This window comes from Parambassis ranga, chromosome 20, assembly GCF_900634625.1.
Source record: "Parambassis ranga chromosome 20, fParRan2.1, whole genome shotgun sequence".
Classification (NCBI taxonomy): domain Eukaryota; kingdom Metazoa; phylum Chordata; class Actinopteri; family Ambassidae; genus Parambassis; species Parambassis ranga.
The window spans coordinates 15,387,599-15,411,139 of NC_041040.1; the positions used below are offsets into that span (position 1 = coordinate 15,387,599).

At 40.1% G+C, this 23,541-nt stretch overlaps 1 protein-coding gene across 2 annotated transcripts in view; it reads right to left on the reverse strand.

The window, feature by feature from the left end:
• Positions 1–23,541, reverse strand: part of cdh7a (cadherin 7a) — a 98,158-nt gene that overhangs the window by 51,021 nt on the left and 23,596 nt on the right. Inside the window, exons 2-3 of one of the 2 annotated variants that reach the window (XM_028432840.1) lie at positions 10,971–11,265; positions 560–679 (exon numbers count right to left, since the gene is read on the reverse strand). In XM_028432840.1, the coding sequence (XP_028288641.1) occupies positions 560–679; positions 10,971–11,265 (415 nt within the window). Of the gene's footprint in view, positions 1–559; positions 680–10,970; positions 11,266–23,541 lie in introns of those variants that run through there. The other variant, XM_028432841.1, reaches the window with a different exon arrangement.

Genomic DNA, 23,541 nt, shown 5'->3' on the forward strand with positions numbered 1-23,541 from the left:
TGTCCTGAACGGGTAGCACTGGTGCTGATTGCTTGGGATACTCAGTACTGGAATTCCTTCAATGCTACAAAAGTGTAACTACCCAATCGTTTTTTTTGTCATAGGAAAGGCCTGATGATCTCTGCAATTACATGGAAAACGTATGTAAATATATATAACACAGAAGGAGATAAACACGCTATCCTATTATCCCTCTTGAGTAATGCTTGTGACTAAATTCTCCACTGCAGCATTCCAGGTGAGAAGAATAGATAAACAAGGAGACAGCATCTTTTTTGTGTTTCATTGAATTAGATCATATTTTGAAAGTATCTTGAGTGTGACAGTAAGTGAGTAGTCATAGCTGCTCAAATATTTATGTCTAAATAAGCACAAATGAAGTCAGAAAAACACCCTTTTTGTCTTCCTCCAGATGGTTGATGTTTGATCTGATTCTGAACTGCTTCTCCTTCAGCCTCACTTCACTTCAATGCAAAATAAATGTGAAGCTCACCGATGATTCTGTGTATTCACAGTACAATATCTCTATACCTGTGGTATAGACTTCCTCTATACGCACCTGTCTTTGGCTCCACCGAGAAGTACGGCTGTCCGTGGATGATGCTGTAGACCACCCTGGCGCTGTTCCCATATGTTGGGTCATCTGCATCTGTGGCTGCCACTTGCACTACCATGGTTCCTGTGGGCAGACAGGCCTTCATTAGTTTCCAAGACAACATCCAGAAGCCAAGTCAAACAGAGCTAAATGTGGAAATAGGCATCATATCAACAGAGTGTGTGACCAATGCTGCTTAAAAGGGAGGCGTGAAAAAACAAAAAAAAAGGAAAGCAATGAGAATGTAACTTCTGAGGCAGTAAGCAAATCTTATTAGTCCTTACACTGTCTTCTTTTATTAGGACGACTTCAGTTTTTTTATTTTATTTTCAGACAAGTTTCCCTGAGTGAGTTTAAAGCAGTCTCTCTTCAGCAGGACCCAAACATCCGATGTGTTGCTGTGCACTGGCTCTTGTCCTCAAAGGCTGTCTTCAGACATACTTTAAGTTGTGGTGCTTTGCAGGGATGCTGCAGCAGGATTAAAGTGAAACTCCTAGCCTTTTGGAAATCATTTCGTTGCCATTGTTTCCATTTGCCTCACACAGATCCGTTAGAAGCCAGCATCTCTTCTGGTAACTTCAATCTGTTGATTCTAATTCAGCAGCCAAATGGGTTCTGCACCCCATCTGTGCATGTTAAAGAGACACTTCACCCCCACCAAACAAAAGACCAGGCATAATTACTATGTATCTCCTAACACATCACACAAATGGAATCTTTGGTTTTAGAAAAGTCAAAGAGTTTAACTTTGTCCTGCAGCAATGTTACAGAAGGACACTACATCTTTGTGTTGCTCCAATTAGTGCTGAATGAAACTTCAGATTAAAGATTTTTATGACACTAGGTTTTGAGAAAGAAAAAAGACAGTTGGGAGGCATTTTTTTCCTCCTGCCCTTTCTTCTTAAATAACTCTTTATATTTGTGTAAATCTGTGCTAGCATGCACAGATGGCAGCCCATCCAGTCACTGATTTAGAGTCCACAAACTGCTCCGGGAGATGATATTAAAGTTGTAACGATGAAAAACAAATGATATCTGATATGAGAGGCAGCCCTGTAACACAGACAGCTTATAGGATAGTCTGTCAGATTCTAGTGTAGGCAAACTGTGGTTTAGTGTGGAATAAATGGAGAGAGAAAGGATATATTTGAGAATCGAAAGGAACCAAAACACACTACTGTTCATCAAAAATATGAACACATGGCATAGGTTTTACATTTCATATACAATACAATCCATTTAAAGGAACTCACATAAAAAAAGCTCTAAATGTCTGCATACCTACCTGTCTGTTGATGCTCAGGTGTGTCTAATGTCTAACAACTATGTGACTGCAGGGGGACAGATGGCCCGTTGTTCATGCTAGGCACATGTGACACTGTGTGTGTGTGTGAAACTTCCTGGTACAGGATGGAAGCTGCATTGTATGTGGTAGAAAGACGATGTCTGAGTCCACCACCTCTGTTAAGGGAAAGTTTTTCCAGCTTAACATAGATGACTTCCTTGACAACTCTTTCAGTCTAAGATGTGGACGTTGTCCTCGGAAGAAAGTGCCCTTTTTCTTTGAGATGTAGAAAGACTGCTGAGTCTTGTCCCATGAAGCTGGCTCTCCTGTGCTGAGAGATACTTCTGTGGAGTGGTTGTGTAGTTTCTACAATGTACAGGTTGGAGGTGTGTACTAGTTTGGGTCTTAGCTTAGTCTCGGCTTTGAAATGGAACAGGTTGTGAGGTGAACATGTTCTTTCTGGTTTGGTTGCTGTATTTTAGTTTAGTTAGAATACATAGTATTTGTCTTTTAAAGGTGCACAACAACACCAGAAGACACTGCCAGAACATTTCTGAGGATGCACTTAACTTTAAATAAGTCTCTGCACATCGGCATAGCGACTCCCGCTCTTCAGGACAAAGCTTTTACAAAAACTTTTGTTGTTCCTTATGCCCGGTTTACACTGTGCGATTTTGGGCTGTCGCAGTAGGAGAATCGTGGAGATATCTTTGTGGCTCTAAAACGGTGGTCTTACGACGCACTGTGAGACAGGTTCCTCACATGTTGACATACGACGTAACCTGTGATCGGCTGCGATTCAGTAAATGGTCATTGTACAATGTGCATGCATCAAACTTGGCGATCGTACCAAAGTTTATTAGATTCACGTCGCATAGTGAATGCAATTGTCTTATAAGATCGCTAAAAATTGCACAGTGTAGAAAGGCCATTACATGCTGACAGGAACAGTGTCAAATGATGAAGATAGTTTTTAGTTATTATTTTTTGGTATGGTGTGTGTGCACAATCAAACTTTGTTGACGAAAGAAGCTTCAAATTTGTCAGAATTAAAACTACCCTGTGTGTTAGTCGTTAAGCTAAGCATTAAGCTAACACCATCCATTCATACACAGCTATGCGATCTATAGGCTATAGAGCTACCGTTTTTACCCTGTAAAGTAGCATCAGTTAGTTTACTATACATCTGCTGCAGGCATGTTCCTTATGTACAGCATCTTTACAAATTAATATTGTATTATTCTAATTTCATTATTATTATCCAATATTGTAAAATTATTACATCTATTTTCCAACATAACACTACCAACCAGGTATTAGCTAGTGCACTGAGGCAGTTTATGAGTTAATGCTACATTTTCTATCAGTCTGTAGTTTAGTGGGACAAAAACATGACATTATTGACTTTATTGTGCAGATAAAGTTTAAAAACCTGCTCGATATAAAGCCAGATTCTGTGATACTGCCCAGCAGTGGCCCCCAGATCCCCAAACATCCTCCCAGCCTACAAGACGGAAATTTGTTTTCAAACTCAACTGCTGACAACTGACAACTGTTGTTCCAGCATGCGGCACAGTACTGTCCTCTCTACCACACTTCCTCCGAGGCGCGAGCAGAGACATCAGACGCCACTCCTTCTGCACTTCTCTTTAAATGCATCGACTGAACATGGGTTGACGTGACTCGAGCTGACAGCCGTGGCTCGGAAGGTAAAGCAAGGAAGGCGTTTGAAGATTTCACAGAGAAAACATAATCAGCGCCAATCAGCACCAATCAATTTCAATAGGTCATTTACTACAGTATAAATGAGCTCTATTGTTCCAGTCTGGGTTTTTTTTTATGCAAAGTAATTTTCGGTAAAAGAACTGATATACATATGATGATGGGGAGGAAAAGCCTTTTATTAAATTACCCCAAACAGGCTGCGTTTTCTGTTAGAAATCATCAGCCGTAGACATTGTTAAAATAACCCTTCTCCACTTTGAATTGCAGGTTGATGCTTGAATATTTCACAGCTGCACATCTGGGAAAACCCGAGCCCTAGCACATGGCAGAAAGTGCTGTCTTACAAGTTGGTGATATTTTACTTTGAGGCAAACATCCTAATAAAACTCTCACTTTCTAACATGGGATGTATTTTACAGGCTTTTACAGAATGAAGTGATCATGGAAATTGAAGATTAGAGTCCTCCATTCTGGTCATAAAGCAGAATTAACAGGCTCTGGCCCTGGATGTGAACAATATAATAATAGAAAAAAAAGGCACAGTGAAGCTGGAGAAGTTATCACCAGACTGGTTGTAGAAGGACACCAAGATTATATCATCACCTCTTAGTCATGACAGGTTATATTGCAGGTAGTTTAAAACACCAAGGTCAAAGGATGGCTGTATGAAAGAGAACTCAGGCGATGTCTGAATCTCTATTACGTGTTGATAGTTAAAATCACTCCTCGGGCGAGGCTGTAAATTAACTTTCAATATGGACTCTGCTTTTTAAAGGTTTATTTTTAAGCAGTTTACTACGGGTTGTGGAGTCCAACAAACATCCCGCTCAAACAATAACATTCGTATGAAAGGCACCACCACCAGTCAGGTGAGCAGGATGTCAAACAAACTGAACACCCTGAAATCTTAAACAGATTCTCTCTGCTCCACCAGGCTGTCGTCTGCTACTCAATTCAGCCCTGTCAGTGTCCCTTCAACGTTTGTCCGTCATCTGTTGATGAATCAGATCTTGACATTTGTTTTTTATTTATCCTGTGCAGCTGTGTACAAAAACAGGTTTCCTAATCAGTTCTGTATCCTCAGCGAGCAACTGTCATCTGCCTGTAATGAAAATAAATGTGGCATGCCTAATCTGAAGCGGAGACAGGTATTCTTCAGCCACTCGCACATACAAAACTGTAAATGTTTTTGAGCGATGTGACCCAGGATGGAACTTTTTATATTAATAAAAGCTGACATCCTCTCAATGTATACAAATATATACGTGGCCAGAAAATTGAATTCTGATATACATATATTACAGGAAGTCAATTTTAAAAAACGGTTTCTTCTAGCGTTGTCGTTTTGTAAGGCCTTCATAAGTATTCAAAGCTGCCAGAGTTAATTAAGTTGATTGCATTCATGCACAACCACACCTGCTCCCCGCTGTTTCAGATGAGCAGGGATTATTGCTTTGAGTTTAATTCACATTTATTTGCAACTGCGAAGCAAATATGAAACTTTTAAAGAAAGTTACTGAGGCCGCGTTCAGACATGGAGTCAAAGCACATTTAGAGGTGATTTGCAAGCTGGGCCAAAGACTGCAGTTTCTCAGATGGCCACTTGAGGGTGGCTCCAAAACTGAGAGAAATCTCTGTAACACAGCCACTTTACTGAACCTTTAACTGTCCAAATTATGAGTTTAATGACAAATGTGAAGCACTGTATGTTGCTATCAGCTGCACCAGCTGCAGTAGCTCCACCCATTTTTGAGTATGAAGCTGTCAAGATGGCGACAGCTGGGGCCACCACAGCGAGCTAAGCTAGTTCCATCAGTAACAAGGACATCAAAGTCATCACTAAAGTGACAAAGTATAGCAGAATCTTTACCACTATGGTTCTATGTGTGACAACACTGACTCATTTTTGAAGTAGCTGCTAAGGAACTGACATCACTTCCATTTTAGCTGCATGTTTTCAGTGCTGGGGGGGTGGGGGTGGGGGGTGGTCGTAAGGGGGTGGGGGGGTGTTCACAGCTTTATCAGGACCAAATTAGGATTCTATTCTTTGAAAGTAACTTTGCAGGCAATCCTACAAATCTGCAATTGAAATCCATATTTCCCTGCAGCAGCATGAAGAAAGCTGAAGCGCCTGCTGGTTTTTGCCTGTGTCTTTAACATGCAAATATATTCACTGTCCGCTGTATTAATTTTTACCTGCTAACCCAATACAACTGTCATAGAGCTGTTATGATGCTCCTAATGTTCAGCCATACATGTTCTACTGTCATGATGTTCTAGCCCTGAGGTGATGATGTCACCGTGCACTGCATTATACTCAGAGGTGTTTTGATGTATGTTAAAGGGAAAGATGAACAACTAGGAACACTTCTCAGGATAATATTGTCCACAGTAATTAACCTAAAGCAGAATTTACACATTTAACACTGAGGTTTATAATTTATGTTCTAATGTTTTATCGTAGATTGTACCTGATTGTATGTTGATGAAGATTCTCAGTCATCCAGGTCATCATACGTAGAGAAGAACCTGATTGTATATTTACACCTCACAATGAAAAGTGAAAAAATCTGCAGTGAACCTCCACTTGTGATGACGAAAAAAATCATTTAAATCAACTTTCCCTAAGCTGGAACGCCTTTTTCATTTCCAGTATTAAATGACTATCCCATCCTTGATCTCCACCCTCATGAATTAGACAGGAACTATGACAGCTGGATATAGGACTGGTGAGTAGTAAATTCAAGCGCTGTGGCCTTGGGTTGACATTACATTCTCTATGCTTGTAATGAGCCCTCAAACTGCTCCTTTGGCCCTTCGCCGTGCAGCTGGAGAGAGAGCCAAGGCTCACGGTTGTCACACCTCCAACTGTCCTCAAGCTCTCTTGTCTTTTATTTGACATCCCTGCCGTGATTAAGACAAAAGCCTTCAGAGATCCTCGGGCCATAAGGTCTCAGTGTGTATGGACGAGTACTGCCTCTAATTACTTTAATTAATTAAATTCATGATTTCCTCTAAATTGAACCCATTTATCAGCGGTGCAAAGCTGCTACCATTAATGATTTAAAGACATCTATAAAGGAATTATTGAGGACAAGAGGTGCTTGGCCCTTCCCTGTTCTTTATTGCATTGATAATCGCTTGGAGCAGATATTTACAAAGAGCCAATGCATTATTCTCCCGTTGTTCACACAACTTGTGCTGAAGACCTTCACAGGAACTGGCAGACTAAATAAAGTGCCGGGGGTGACCCTGCATCTCGGAGCTCACAGTGCGAACGCACCCTCCTCTGTGGTTGATGTACCGAGTTGCTGTCTTATCTTGGTTTGGACGCGAGACTCCAAGCCCTTGTACTCTAATCCTCTGGTTCCTTAAGCCTGAGCTCTGTACCCCCCGTTGACAGCCAGCTGTGTAATCCTTCAGAGATCTCCCTGCCTGTGTTGTAAGCAAAGCACTGCTTCCCTTTGGAAGAGTTCCCAGTGCCACTGTATGCCTGTTTGAATTTTCATTCTGACTTTGAACGTTCTGAGGGAGCCATGACATCTTTGTTTTCACTAATTTCCATCTTTATGCTACAACGCATGTTTGAGGTGATGAGGCAATGCTGAGAACCAGGATCAGGGTGACGTTTTCTAAGCTCATAAGTAAAAGTGTAATGTCTGTATAAATACTGTACTGATACAAGGAACAGAAAAGGATTAATCCCACAACAGTGTCTTTGAGGGGAGTAAAAGGCTATAAAGACTGACAAGGATTAATCCTTTTCTGGACTTGCACCCTAGAGGTGGGTTTTGCATCCCATGTTATACTGTACTGTTTTCTTTCCTACTTGTCCTACCTTCAATCACAGTTGGGTCAGGTTCAGGAAGATATCAGACAATCTAACATTAAAAACATTTTGCAACACATCTTTCTTTCTTTTACCACGTGTTGATGAGTCACTAAATGGCAGCTTTTGCAGGCACTTACTCAAACAACCAGACTCCTTTCAGCTTTATGGAGTTGTAAAGTGTCTTTCAGCTCTTTGTTTTGGCCTACTAATTTACTGATTTACTTTACACTCGCATATTTCTTTAAGCCCTTTCTGTGCTTGAAAATGGAACGTGTGTGTGTATGTACATCCCGGCCACATGTCTACATGTTATGGGGCTGTGAGCTCATTGTTAGTTAGCTAGTTAGTTTTTTTCTTTAAAAAAATGTTTAATGTTGTGAATAAATATGTTCTAAGATGTTATTAGCCAACCTTGCTTTTCAATGCATACCCTTAGCCAGTAGGGTTTAATGCTAAATTCTGTGATTGAAAAAACAAACCTTAACATGTGTGATAATCAAAGTTAACAGCAAGTGAAAACAAGACAGCTAACAGTGTCAGGGGGGATTCAAACCAGAGACTCCTGAATGAACACCTGCAGCGCTGTACATACCTCTACCCTTCCACTTCAATGCACATCTTTGTAACGATCAGCTACAACCTGACAACCTGACCAGTAGGTCGATTCATACACATGCAGCACGCTGCTGGAGGAGGGAAGATAAAGTATATATTTCACATAGACACACTTCTTTTCTAAAATCCGGGAATATTTGGTCTTTATCTTCCTTCAAAGACAAAATATACATCCAGCACCCGTTTATGTTTTTCAGTATATGAGCAGTGCCCTTGTAGCTAGCGGCTGCCAACAACATTGCTGATGTCTGCGGAGAGCTTCGTGTACAGCCATTGATGACGAAATTCATAGATCCTTAAATTGTAAAAACTGTGTAACACTGCCACTCACAGCTCTGACAGGGACCCAGTGATGGGACCCAATTACTGCCTGCCATTCACTCCTGTTTTACATCGGTATTCAGTTTTTATCTTATAATAACATTGCCATTGCACTTTACCCGGAAGACTGCTATCAGAGTGTTGAGCGCTCTCACATAAATGATGTTTGTCGTTCCTTACATGCATATTTGATGACTGCATAACATCATTTTACATAAATTAGTTTTTTGTATAACTCCAACTTTCTGTTTGTATTTTTTAATCAAATGAAAATCCCAGGCCACCTTTTCTGTCTCCTGACACCTAAGCTAATTCCTGCCTCCATCCCACCAGTCACAGCTCACATGTGATTAGACCACAGCTCCCAGCATGTCTCGCAGCGCCTTGGGAACCCTTAGGAGGGGCTGGAGGAAGTTAAGGATGCCTGAGCTGCTCTTGCTTACAGTCTTGCCCCTATGTGATAAGTGACAAGATAATGGATGGATAGAAATATATTCATCTGGTTCAGACATTTCTCTGAAACATTTTCAGCAGGCTGGCACCTGAAGAACTGGCTAGCATGAACTCTGAGTCTAATTTGTTGAGAAAAAAAATGCCAGTGGCCTTCAAGCCTGATTCAGACCTTAGGTTTGCCGAAGTTAGTCTTCAAACATGTGTCACTCATCAACATTTCTAAGCCTAGAGGTCTGTGCTGGCATATGTGAAGTGATAAATATGCAAATGAAGGCACACCAGAATCCTCATCACAATACAGTCAGTGTTTAAAAGCATTAGGAAACAGCAGTTTAGCCCGTTTCCCAGTGATCAAAAATACTTTTTAGCATTAAAGATAAATTAGAAAATTCATTTTAGAGATAAAATAAGAAGCCCTCAAAACTGGCGTTGGTGAACTGACTGAATGTTTTGATTATATGAACAACACACTGGCTTACCAATATGGAGGTCTCTCTCTCTCTCTCTCTCTCTCTCTCTCTCTCTCTCTCTCTCTCTCGCTCTTCTTCCTCATACACCTGCTAAGTTGAATGGCCTCAGGATGTTGTTGTCACTCATTTGCATTCACTCGCTTTTGGAGCCTGAGCAGCAAACCTTGGAGGAAATCTTGACCATGCAGCCAGTCACAGACAGGTCTGATATGACCGTTTCAAGCAGAAGTGTTTTTTTTTTTTGTAACAGATAACAGGAGCATTTGCAGTAATAAATGCTAATGTGATCCGCAGAATATGAACTTCTGAGGACAGCGGCCGGTCCATCGCTTTGTTTCAGACTGAAATATCTACCACACAGCTGTAATGCAGGAAACTGCCATGACATTTGAGAGTGAATTATAATGATTTTGGTAATGATTTTTGACTTTTCCTTGTATCTCGCACTACTATGACATTTGTTGACATTCAGAGGGATGAGCCAGAATATCTTTGATGATCCTCTGACTAATCCAGTACCAGCAAACCAGTGGGATATCCTTTAAGGTACAGGCTGGACTAGCATGGTATTTATCTTGGTGTCAGTGCGTATATTCAGCATTCACTCCTGAGTCATGAGGTTAGCATGACATCCGCTTCCACACAAGAATTTGTGCCACATTTTATCAGCATCTGACTTTTGCTCTAGCGCCACCATCAGGTCCAATTGTTATACTTATGGTCCATGAAATTCCATTCAGATGGCTACTTTGTGTTGATAGCAGCAGATGATAGCATGCTAACATTAGAATAGTAGTAAACTTTATAACATAATCCCATGAAAATTAAATAAGCTGCTGAGAGTAAGTTAGCATGTTGGAGACAGGAAAACTAGCTAAAACATGTGTTTAGAAATGATGATGCTGATTGGTCCGATCATCTGTGGCTCACAAGCTTACATAAATGTTGTGTTTGTGATCTGATAAATCCTACACAAAGTAAATTCACAGCTTTACGCTCTTTCTTACATATTTTATATATCATTGCATATTTTCACAGTCTCGTTCAACACTTTTACAACAAAGTGCGTCTATAAGTAGATTTCTATCTTTTTCAAACACCCGTTGATTTCTTTAGCTTCATTTCTTCCACTTCTTTGACTTTCATATTCTCGGCATCTCCTGTGAATTACTTTGAGTTACTGAATGTGCTACACACATTTTATTTGCCTTGACACGAGTTCCAAGGGCATCTTGCTATTTGAATTTTTGTACATCATCATGCTTTCAACAACTGACTCAGAAGTATTTTGAACCCTTAAAGAGCAGTGCAGTGCATTTTTAATAATGAAAAGGACAAAGAAGCAGCCCGACCTGTCCGGCCAAGGGACGCCCAAATCAAAGTAATTTAACCTCAACCTCAGAGGATGTGGAGCTCATGAACAAGGAGAGCTTCATGCAGTTTAAATTGGGCCCAATGTGATTAGTGCATATTCATTCATACAAAGCCGACGCATTGATCAGAAATTAATATTGCACACATCCCGATCTCCCCCCCAATGACCTAAAGACTGAGAGATGAAGGCGAATTCAGTGAGGTGGAAAATTATTAAATGCAGATGTTGGAGCGATGGTGAGTCAGAGAGAAAGTGAGAGTTAAAGAGAGAGAGAGTGTGTATGGAGAAAGAATTCCTACCTAACGGCGACATCTCTGGCACCCCTGCCAGGTACGGCCCATCAGGAAACTTGGGCTCATTATCATTGATGTCCTGGACCTTGACCACAAACTCAGATTTTGGCTCGACAGGCAAATTGGTGAGTCGATCCACAGCTTGAGCTTGGAGGGTGTAGTAAGCCTGCGCTTCTCGATCCAGGCGCTTCGTGGCGTGGATGTCTCCTGTGTTCTCATCAATGGTGAAGATGGAGGTGGCACCCTCGCCCGATAACACGTACTTCACCTTGCCATCTCCTTTGTCCACATCTGAGTGTAGCTGGTTGAAGCAAAAGAAAAACAAAATGAATGAAACCAGTAAACAGGAAGAAAAACAAAAATATTTCAGTTCTGATGATCGTCCTCATGAAGGATGACTCCAGGGCCTCTGTCCTCTTTACAGGACTCTTACACGAAGAATCATTAAATAATGATTACACAAGTGATACTTCACATTACCCATTCAGAGATAACAAGCTAAATTGATTGAACTGGATTGGAATTTAAACTTGTATTTTAGAGCACTCACATTATTTAATACATTTTATAAATATCAAACAGCGTTAAAAAATGTAAATGCCTTATAAAATATTCAACATTTAAACCATTTTCACTGTCATGTTGGAGCTGTTGTACAAATAACACAAGCAAACACATCATGTTTATCGGTCCAAAAATTCAAATCAGATCAAAAGATCAAAAACGTGCACCATTTATGCATGAATTACAGAAACCCCGTCACCATTTGCATCCGACGACAAATAATGGGATGAAATGAAATGCTGCCACTTAATGTAATAGCACAGTGACTTGCTAACTAATGTAATGGTCATTATAAATAAAACTACCAATTTTCCATTAACACCCCACCCCACCGGCAATAACAAACTCATCTCATAGAAAAGTGTGAATCAATACAACTACAATGATGCCGCCGAATGGACCTGCAGATGTTTTCCAGTCCAGATAGATCAGGAAACATTTCTCATCCAGTGTACATTTTGCCAAAGATTTATGCAAAGCTTTCTAAATGTGCTTGTGAAGCCGAGCTGGGAGCCGTCTTATTAAAAATACATCTGCTACAGTGGAAAACCTCCTACTGTAATGTCAGGTACAGACACACAAATCCAGCACTCAAACCACCACTTATATACCAGGGAGAATGTTCTGCTAAGTGAAGGCTGGCCTCCATGTGGTGCTTCTTTATTGCCTTTTTTATTATATTTTCTCTTCTCTTTGGAATAAAATGAGCACAGATGGTTTGACGAATGAGAGTATTCTCTGTGATGATTGAGAAGTTCACGGCCCCGGGATGACCTAAAACATATACAATTTATTCTTCTCATACATTTATATCTTAGACCAGATAGACCAAATAGTCCACAACAACAACAAGGAGATCATCAGATCACTGTCCTCCAGTGGCATTTTTTACTTAATACCACAAAATCTATTGAGTGCACAAACTTATCAATCATCCCTCAGGGTTTAGGCTCAAATATGTTTTGCAGCTTCTTCTCATCGCCATAAAGCGTCTTTAATTTTATCCACTAGCAAAAAGGATCTGACAGGTTTTGCCCTCTGAGGATCAATAACAACAGCTCAGAGTGTGTACCAGGAGTCGCGCTGTCAGGTCGGTGCTTCTTAATGAGCGTATATACCATCCTTCCTTAAATCTAAAAGGCACAACACATACCTTTAAATCAAACTCTATTCATCTCAAAGCCTGTGGGCTTCCACTGTAAAAGTTTCTTAGAATAAACAAAATTATTATTAGGAGCTGTTATGATGTTCCGAAGGCAGACATACTGTACAGGTTTACAAAGAAAAAAAAAGACAAACTGCATTTTCATCAGCGCACCTTTGTAGTCGATACAACACTGTTTGTGACAGTTTTAATCTCAGAAGAGCAAGTCAAGACTTTAAAGATGACTTCAGGACCCCTTCTCAAAGTAAGCCTCCGACTTAATAATCCTTGAACAACTCCGAAGAAAGAAATTAAAATTATCATGACAAGGAACTAACCTTGAATAATCCTGTTTGAAGTCAGAGCTGTCTGACGGCCATCAGCCTCCTTCAACATGGTTAACATCAGAGTGATCACACAAAACTGACATATATCTTAGGGGAAGGCCGTTGTTGGTATTTAAAGACGGGCAGGTGGACCATTTTTAGCTGTCAGCATTTAGCAGAGTGCATATTTCTGTCTTCACCTTCAACATGAAATAAAAAAAAAACACACCTCGGTAGTAAAGTGTGCAGAGCAAGCATTTCAAGGAGCGCTCTTTCTGATTCTTGAGTGTTAGGTGTTAAAATTGTGCATATTATAGCTGCACTTGAGGCAGCAAGATCTGCACTGCAATCGTGTTTTGGATTCACCAGGTGTTGGATCTTGTCATCTGTGAATTACTAAAATCAGGGAGAACCAGATAAGAATTTTTTTTTCTATCAGTCTAAGTCTGCCTGTAGCTCTATCAGCCTCCTCTCAAGGAAAGCTCATTATTTATATTTTGAAAATCATTAAGCGAACTTAATGTTTGTTGGCCCACAACTGTTGAATAACAATTATCAGCCCAATATCTTTAGGCTACAAATCCATGATTCTCACACAAAAGCTGAACTGCAGTCATCAACCCATCATTGTCTCACAGCAATCAACATGCCCCAAAACGGTTAAATTACAATCATTGGATCACAATGGTGGAAATACAACTGTTGGCACACTACAATCATGATTCTCACCTAACAGCACTTCATGTGTGAAATCTTCGGCTTTGGATATGTGACATTAGACCTGAAGTCATGCTCCATGCTGTGATTTTATATTAGTTTCAACTTTCTGCTTTCTTACTGAATGATCAGGCTTCACTGTGCTGACCTCCGTCACCTCTTAGGCATGCTGGATGCCTCGTAAAGCCAACGGAGCTGCATCATCAGCAAAGAGAGCAGAGGTTGTAGGGGTTGAACAAGACTATAAATGTCCATCAGGAGAGACTGAAAATGAACATTTCAACAATATTACATCTGTTATTGTTTACAACATCCATGTTTCTACTCCACCTTCAAATATAGCCAGCTATAAACACTTTATGTCTGATGCGGTCAGAATAAAGGTCTTACTGACAGTTTTTCAGTTGTAATTGAAGAGTTTACTAAAAAAATACCTCAAGACATGCAAAAAAAACAGGATATGCTGTTTATTACAGGCAGGTTTCAGACACTCAAAGCTCTACTTTTGCCAAACACTTGTGTCCCAGTTGATTCAGTTGTCTGTCTTTGCTGCGCCTTCAAATTTAGACACTAAACATCCCAGTTCTGTCACTCTGCCTTTCAGACCCTGTTCTCCTCATTGTGGTTGCCCAGGGACTCTTAGCTGAAGTCTCTATCAGCCATCTGGTACCTCTGCTCTACCAGCATCGTCTAGACTCTGGGGGGTCCGGTTCTGTCTCTTCATCTGTGACTGAGCTTCATGCTTTTTACATGTCTGTTCAACATGTTTTGCTCTGTAACACTGAATAATCTTTCCTAACTGAAAGAAACTACAAAGACTAGTTTCTGTGAGAGCTGCTCAGCGTTTCAAGAGCTCAAACAACATTTCTTTTTCCTGAATCTGTCTGCTGGAATCTGGCAGACTGCTCTGTTTCCTACAGGAGCCTGAACTCCAAGTGATGCTGAAGAGGCATGTTACCAACAGGAGGCTTAGCCTTTTGCTTCTCAATGTGAATTTCCTCTACCCACAGCACCATGTGGTGCTTCTTAACAATCTTGGTAACCTCCGCCACGGAGACCGTGGTGAGACTCAGAACAACTCTGCCAGCACGTCTTCCTCTTGGACAGCATGACATTTGTGTTCTTTGCTTGCAAGAACTCCAGCTGAGGTCAGCAGCTAACTATGACAAAACCCAGGGCAAAGGCTGGCAATCTTGCGTCCGGATCCAGAACCCATTTGATGCTGCAAGGCTTTTGATATCCACACCTCAAAAAAACAGTTTTTACAGTAGAGATTTGAACCAGTTTTTTTTTTTTATTGTCATCATGATTTTATTTCAAAATGGCAATAAGCGCACTGCCTACAGCACTTTTCAATTAAACTCCTGTTTGATGCAATGACAAAAGCCTGTTGTCGAGTACAGCACGTCTTTTCATATTACAGTGTACTCACACAGGACTACTGTTGATACTCTTCTTTCAATTTATCTTTAAATGTCAACATCTCATTACGGGATAAATAACAGTGGTATTTCACGTTGCAAGCCAGCGCTGCAGGGGTGTAGAGTGATTAGGTCAATATTATTTTGGTGGCGCTGAAGGAGTACACGCTGAACAGAGGATACAACAACCAAAGGTCTTTTATTAATGGAATCCATCAGCGGGCTGATGGATGCCGTGCTGGGGGCACGATGATTGCATTGGCTCTGTGTCCTCAAGCCTAAACATGCATATGTTGCCTCTCATATGGAGCTTGCTGTTTATTCACCATCTCCCGCTGTCAGGAGCAAACCTGAGCTAAATTGTCAGTCTTGGAGAGAGTCAACATTTAATCTGGAGGAAGCCATCCGTGGCAGTTTCCAGTAAATGCCAATGGACGAGAAGGACAACGCTGACAGGCCACAAAGCATGCAGGCTGGGTCGGGGGGTCAAACAAACTGTGTGGTCTTTTTCAGTGGACTGTTTGGCTTCTGGCTTCAAGAAGGACACACAACAGTGCAGCAACCGGCTCCTCACATTCCATCTTTAAATCTCATCTCTCACTGAGGGTGCCATTAAATATGTATAGTTTGGCAGGGCTTATTAAAATTACACCCTGGTCAAATACTTTTATCTCTCATTAATCCAACACATTATAAAAGCGTCAGTGCTTTTTTTTTTTAAGGCTGTATTTGAAGTTTCATCGTGTATTACTTTTACTGATAGTTGCTTCACTTGCAAAAATGTAAATACTCTGTATTTCTTTTCTTTGCTTCCCTTGAGGTGAGTGTAACTCAGCATGCAGCCATAGCACTGCACAGCGGTGTAGCTCAAAGGCACTCCCAGGGATTGTGAAGGAGGGGAGGGATCTGAACATGAACCCTTCTGAAATCACTGCTGACACTTATCATCACTTTGTATGCAGGCAGTTCTCCGGGGAGCAGCCTGTTAGCTTTGTGTTTGCTTGTTTACCTTGTAGTGAGGGAGAAGGGTAAAAAAGCATAAAAGAATGCACCGATTTGTGCTTGTCCTTTCACAGAAACTGCAGCACACCGTGTTCAACTTGTTCTAGCTTTTGAATTTTCACTTTCGTCAGTGCAACATGAAGACGTGTAATTCGGTTTTGTTCCCTTTTTCACTCAATTGGTTGTACAACACTAAAAGGAGAAAAACATGGAGTCTTTCCTACAGAGGCTGAGAGCTGAGAAAACTTCTTCTGCATCACACTGCAGACACTTTCTACCAGGCCTGGACATATGTAGATGGCTATTTGTTCACTTTTAATATTTGACTTTGAAAGTCAGAGTTTTTTGCTTGTGTATTCGAGCTCAGGTGCTCAGAACACTGTTACCAGAAAGACAACATGGCAAAGACTGCGCATGTATGGACAAACCCATGATAACACCACCTTTAAGGTATAAACAATAAGCCTATGCATTGGTGGATACTGTAAATATAGAGGCCATTAGCTGTCTACTGTGCAGTCATGACTGTTTTATCTATCATCTAAACACTGATGTCTTGTTTACGTGGTAAAAATGTGTGCACAACAACAAACAATCTCATGTTGTGTTAGAATTGTGTGCAAAGAAGGAAACGCCATTTAGTCAATAATACAACTGCCAGATACAACAAATGATTATGTTTATGCTAACATAACATAAGATCATCCAAACATGTGACAAATACAGTCAATAACGTCTGAGGCACCGCGGCAGACTGTCATGTAGGAGACTGTGGGTCGAGTCCCCCAGACATCACGAGCGGTTTTGTTTTCACCTGTTGTTAAATGAGCATAATGTCTGATTAATTGGTAAAATTGGTGTGAGTGGTTCACTGTGTGTGTGTGTGTCTATGTATCAAGCCTGTCATAGACACCTGTCTGGGATATTCTTAGCCTCTTGCCCGTTGATGGCTGGGTTAGGCTCCGTCCCTGTACAGGATAAAGTGGGTTATACGAATGGATGGGTAAGTCCAAAATAATAAATGCTTAAAGCCCAGGATGCACGTTTCAAGCTTTGCATTTGAATGTCTCTTCAGTAGAGCACAATTTCTTCTATTCAATAGACTGTGAACAGGCTCAAATGGATACAAAAAGTGAGAGCAATGCTGGATCCAGTGCAGAGTCAAGCAACCTCTGTTCAGCTGGGCTTAAAACGGGTCACAGCAAGCAAGACAGAGCAGAAAACATCTCAAAAATAAAATGTGAAAGTGCACTTTAATTTCTTTCCTTTAGATGATGTTGCGTTATCACAAAGCTGCACATAGAGTTACCAAGCCTTCTTACAGAGTAAATCATGCGCCGTTTCATTGTATCACATCCAACCGAAAGTAAAGGCTATTACTGGGCACTTAAATGTGCCGTATGTAAAGCCAGCAGGGAGTTCATCACATAAAATAAAACTGAAATAAAAAAGAACAGCAGACAGGGCAACGGCGGGTCATTCTGCTACAAAAAAAAAAGGAGCTAAAAATGTAGATGGGGGCTTCAGTGCAGCTGTCACTGACATCAGCTCCCGACATGCTTGGCTTTTCATCTATTCACTGGGCCATGTTCTGGTGAGTATCCATGGTGCTGTGCTTTGAGAGCAGCTCAGCCGCTCCTCTTTCAATTTTAAGTTGGGAGGTGGGGTATTAGTAATCACCATGGAGAGAGTGTCAGCTATCACACAGTGGTGCACAGATGCATGGGATCTGTACACATGAGCTCTGCATGTTACCCTCCATGCTTATTTTGTTATGTTTTAATATAAATGTCAATGTTCTATATTGTGAAGCAATTAGTTTCAGCAATAAACTTATATATTTATAGGTATCTTACTCCTGAAGGTGACCCTTTCCTGACATACATTGTTTGACAGACATTGTTGATTGATGATTTGTTATATTGTGCGGTCTGCTATAGAGTACAGAAGATGAATAATTTCTGTAGGCTAGGGTGGAAGTTAGCATCACACGGGTCCTATCAATATAAAGCCAATAAGATCTTTCCAATTATTTATCATTGCAGAAAATAACTGGTGAACAAAATGCATACACACATGCTTTGATTAGCAAGAAGCTGCATCACCTTCATCTCCAGTTATGATACCTGTAGTCCCAATTTAACCATTATAAAGACATAAACATAAAAAAATAAACAAAAACAACAGTGGGGTATTCACTAGTGTATTTTTGTTTTGTTACTTATACAACAATGTATGATTTAACAGCTGACAAAAGAGAGAGGGCTGTACATGTGCCTATGGAAAGTAGAATTTTCAAAATAAAAGGACCCAAAGAAATGTTGTACTGATGATTAAAGGGACAAAAGTCAACTTTAAAAGCATAGGCAAAGGATTATTTCAGATTTAAGCACTTCAAATAAATTCTACAGGCGCCTCATGTCCTTCAACTCCATTCTTTATAAACTGGTTGCTAGTCAGCCTGCAAACAATAGAACAAGTAGACATCACTTATCTGAACTGCACCTTAATTTTACATCTGAGATATTAAACCATGCAAAATGGTAGAACAATTATTCTATGAAACCAGACTTGTATGAAAGAATGCATGCCTGGACACAGCATCCACTTGCATGCAAAACTACCGGTGTAATTTTTTATTTTTTTTTTAGATACGTTAGTAATCCCAGAGGGAAATTGTTTAAGGCTGCTGCCAAGGAGTGTCATACAATGACTAGCAAGGCGCACCACAGGCTAGAGTGAAGTGTCTTGCCCAAGAACACACAACAGTGACCAGGGGATTGGGATTGAACCACCAACCTTCTGGTTATTGGACAACCCTCAGGTCCCACCGAGACTTGAACTCAGATTGCTGGATTCAGAGTCCAGAGTGCTAACCATTACACCATGGAACCATGTAATATAAAAATATACCAAGCTTGGTGTACAGATGGATTAAAACTAATGTATATACAGTGGAACTGTAACAGGCTGTTCAGTCCCTAAAGTTTACAAGAAGAACAAAAAGCAAAACTTCAAGATAAAAGCCAAAAGTAATTTGAGTTGAAGACAGTTGAATTGCCAGTTGTAGGAGAGATAAAAGCAGTTGAAGTTGAAAGGCAAGCTCTAGTTGAAGTGTGTATGTTGGCAGTGACAGCAGTTAAAATATAAGCTAAAGTAATTGAAGTGTCACTTTATTTCCAACAACAGAGTAACAACACTGCTGTTGGTTGAAATTCTATTTTCTGTCCCAAGTAAGCCGATTCACAATGGGGCAAAAAAAGAAAAGGCACTTTAATAGACTTAAATCTGTCCAAACAGACGTGTGTGATGAGCTGACAGCAGGTACAAAGCAAGTGCAGACAGCTCCTTTTAGAGGATAAATGTGAAAATGCTGAGGAGCCGTTTTTCAGCGGGGATGAGACAGGTTTCCCTGCTCTGGTGTGAAGCCAGTTTACGGCTTTCAGTCAAAGTCAGAAAAATGATTCTCAGAATTCTGACTGCATTTTTATACATTTTGTTTCCATCAGACAGCAGGCGGCTCGTATCTGCACCTGCTGTCTGAGCCGCAACACAGAGGAGATAATGCATCAGCGAGGGGAAATTGAATTGGGATTTCCTCTCTGCTCCAGTCAAGATGGCTAATGCTACAAAATTCTACACACATATTTTTAAATCTCTTATTAGAATACTTATTAAATCACTCATTCATGTTTTTGAGCATTAGACACACAAAAAAAGTATCCTGAATGTGGGTGTCAGGGACATTTATTCAGACGGTGCCTCGGTCTGTGCTCAGTATTTGCTGCAGTGCTCAAGAGACTCTGCTTCAAAAAAATTAAACCAGATCTGACAGACAACAGAGCAGCCTGCACCATGCAGGGGAATATTAAATCAACATGTACTGTACTCTATATGCAGCATTTTAAACACAAGTACAAGGAAAGTGACTCTTTTCCAATTGTGATGAAAGTCTCTCTCTTTTTTTTTTTTTTTTTCTAAAATAATGAACGCACTGCCAGAAAACCTACGCCTACTCTCACAGATTCTGGGGGTAGAAAACAGCATGGAGACTGGTGACTCTGTTACATTGGTGAGTGCTGCTTGAACAGAGATGGATGAAATTTGCAGGAAACATGGCAATCTGTGAATTTATATAGGAAGTGTGAAGGGAAAAGACTGCAGCTGATAAAACCCTGGGACTGCTGCAGACCTGGGATTGAATGATAACTGTACCCTTTTCCACTGCAGATGTTAGTGGGTTGTTTTTTTTTTGTTGTTTTTTTTTTTTGTGGCGTATATTTAGAGGATATTAATAATGCTTTAACTACATTTAACTACATTTTTTTGTACATGTAATGCATTAATGGGCAGACAATATGTTCATTATTGTTCATTATTAGTGAGCAATTTTTTTGTGAGCAGCTGTCCTACAAGAACATTTCTCCTCCTTTATTACTTCATACTGGCCGTCTTCACATAGACCTCAATGGTTAATTACTGTCTTTACAATCAGAATGCACCTCTCTACTGAGTCTTACATGGGTTTACCCCACTAAAATACTATATAGCACATTATACTGTACACTAAAGATGTTTTAGAAACTGTAAGTATTGTGGCGCTGCATCAGTGCTAATGTAAAGGACACACACAGTGTAGCATCACAGTCACAGTGTAGCCCTCAAATACAGACAGATACACAGAAATCAAAGAGAGACGCAGCATCCGTCACATCAGAGCTGCCCAAATCTATTTCAAATGTGACTAACACTAAATTCCTTATTTAGTTTTTGCACAATAAGGCCAGGTTCAGAGAATCCCCTGACACACACATGTTAATTAAAGACATGCAGGAGTGCTCCTCAGGCCTTTCAGCCTGGTGCCCCGCTGCCTTCTCTGGTGTGCCAGTCTTCCCACCATGCCGACTTGTCATCCACATCAATGAAAGTAATCACGCTAGCAATCAGGGCAAGCTTTCACTGTATTTTCTGTGTGTGTGTGTGTGTGTGTGGGTGGCATTTAGCTGCCCTCATCACACAGATGCACATAAATGGAAGACAGGAATAGGCATCGTTTTCAAAGTATTATTGGGGAAGGAATCAAAGCTCTTTTGTCACAAAAAGGCTCCTCTAGATGCTATCGTTGTGACGACTCCTCTTTTTCATGTGCATGTGAGTAAAGGCTACAACTGACAGCCTATTGATGGACGGAATGAGAAGCAGGACAGTGAGAAGGAGAGAGTATTTCCATCCGAGATGGTGTCAATGCAAGAAGTTCAGAGCAGAGCAGGCTTAACAGAATAAAAAAGGTCATAAGGTGACTGTTATTAACCGACACTGGCATCGGTGTGGAAGATGCTGGAAACACAACAATCTGCATTTAACCTGTCAGCCCCAAGCAAATGACTGTTACATCGTCAGACATCTTTATGTAAATCACATTCTCTCCTTCTTATAAATGACAAGAACAGTTTGAAAATGAAGATTTATTTGATGCGAAGAATCAAAAAAAAAAATTGGCAGCTAAATGTGTTTTTTAATCAAAATTAGGATGCTGTCAAAAACATCACACAACAGTAATCCCTCTAATCTGAGACATCTGTGAGGATTTCAGAGAAAATGATGAAGTAAAACAACACAGCTTTACTCCATGTCAATAATCAGGCTTCACAGTGCCCAATGGTACTGAGCACAAAAGGTAGAAACTTCAGTCTTTAGAACTGAACTGAAAAAAAAAACTATTCAAAAAACATAAAAACACTCTGCTCATACACTGTAAAAAATCACTGATACAAACCAAAAATCTGTCAAAGTAACCAATTAAGATGGTCGTTAGCTATTTGCAGACTTGTATATATATAAGTGATATATAAATATATATATAGATATATAAGTGATTCTTTATGTGCCGGCTAAGTGAAAATGTAACATGACGCCTTCATTGTTTACAATGTAAGGCGAGTGTTACATTTTCTGAGTTGCAAGGATCTGTGTGATGAAAGTGAGAGTGAAGGTAAACCTGATAAGCTTATTTGTTGGGTTCTCCCAGACTTGTTGATGTGTTCAGCCTGCATTTCTACATTCAGCCTTTAAAATATCTGAATGTAAAAGTCTGTGTGTCGACTGAACACAAACTCCAGGCAGACTGCAGTGCCATTTAAGCTATAATAAGAGTCCATAATAAAAAGGTAATTTTAAAAAAATGTATTTACAAAAACATAAAAATATTTACTTTATTCATCAAAACCTTTTGCCACCCTGTTATTAAAAAAACCTTTTGTATTCACAGTGTGAATTATGTTTACAAAGAAACTATGAAAAACAGGACATACAGCAACCTTTCACAGCATGTTGGATTGCCATGGTAACAGACATGCAGAGCTTACAAACAACCATGACAGCTCAATTGTGTGATCAATTGGTTTGAATGGAATCTCAGAATTTTAATGGCTGTTTCAGCAAAATGGTGTCTGACAAAAGTCCATTTGGTGACATTGCTACAGGCATCTGAGACACACAATGACAACAGCACACACAAATGATGGCATAATGATGAAAATACCTCATTTTTACAGCTAAGGACGAGGGCAGGATACACAGTACCGTACTGTACTGTACAGTACAGTGGGCTATTAATATCACTTGACATACTGTTCTGAACCTCTGGTCCAGCTTTCATGCTCCAACTCTGCTCATCCAGCATTTGAAATCCTGTGAAATTCTGCATTCCTATAAAATTACTATTGACTGCAGCCCCAGGTCATACATTATGAATATTTGTATTTTATTAATTTATAACAGATTGACATATTTTATTTCAACTGTAGGGCTGCCTACTTAAAATGAAGGGCTGGATATCACTCACTTATATTTGCATAGCACTTTACTCAATTTATTTGCGTTCAAATGTGGAAGAATATTATATTTGACGGAGGCGCTTACTGTTTCATTAAAGAGCAGACCACATGACCATTATGGGAGATTCAAAATGCTGTGATCATACAAGATGTACAGTAAAATGAAGGGCAACCTCCTCAGAAGGCTGCATTAAACATTTAGAGAAAATTTAAATATGTTATATAAGTGTACGCCCTGTACAACACATCAAATATTAATGACAGAATAGGACACACAATAGTGATGCCTAAAAAGATGTGTGTGTACAGTCAAAAAATACAAAAGTCACTGCAAATGTGGATGGACAAATATCATTTCTTATACATGAAAAAAGGCCCATGTACCTAAGTGCAGGTCTTTATATAGAGTTTTCAGTGACGTAGCATTAAGCATTAACCCTTTAAATGCCAGTTAGATTACTTGATGTCATTAAGGACAAAAATGTCCACTTCTAAAAAATGCTATGAAAACTTAACGGATTAATATTTTTTCTGCTTATACTTTGTTATAATTTTCTTTATAAATCT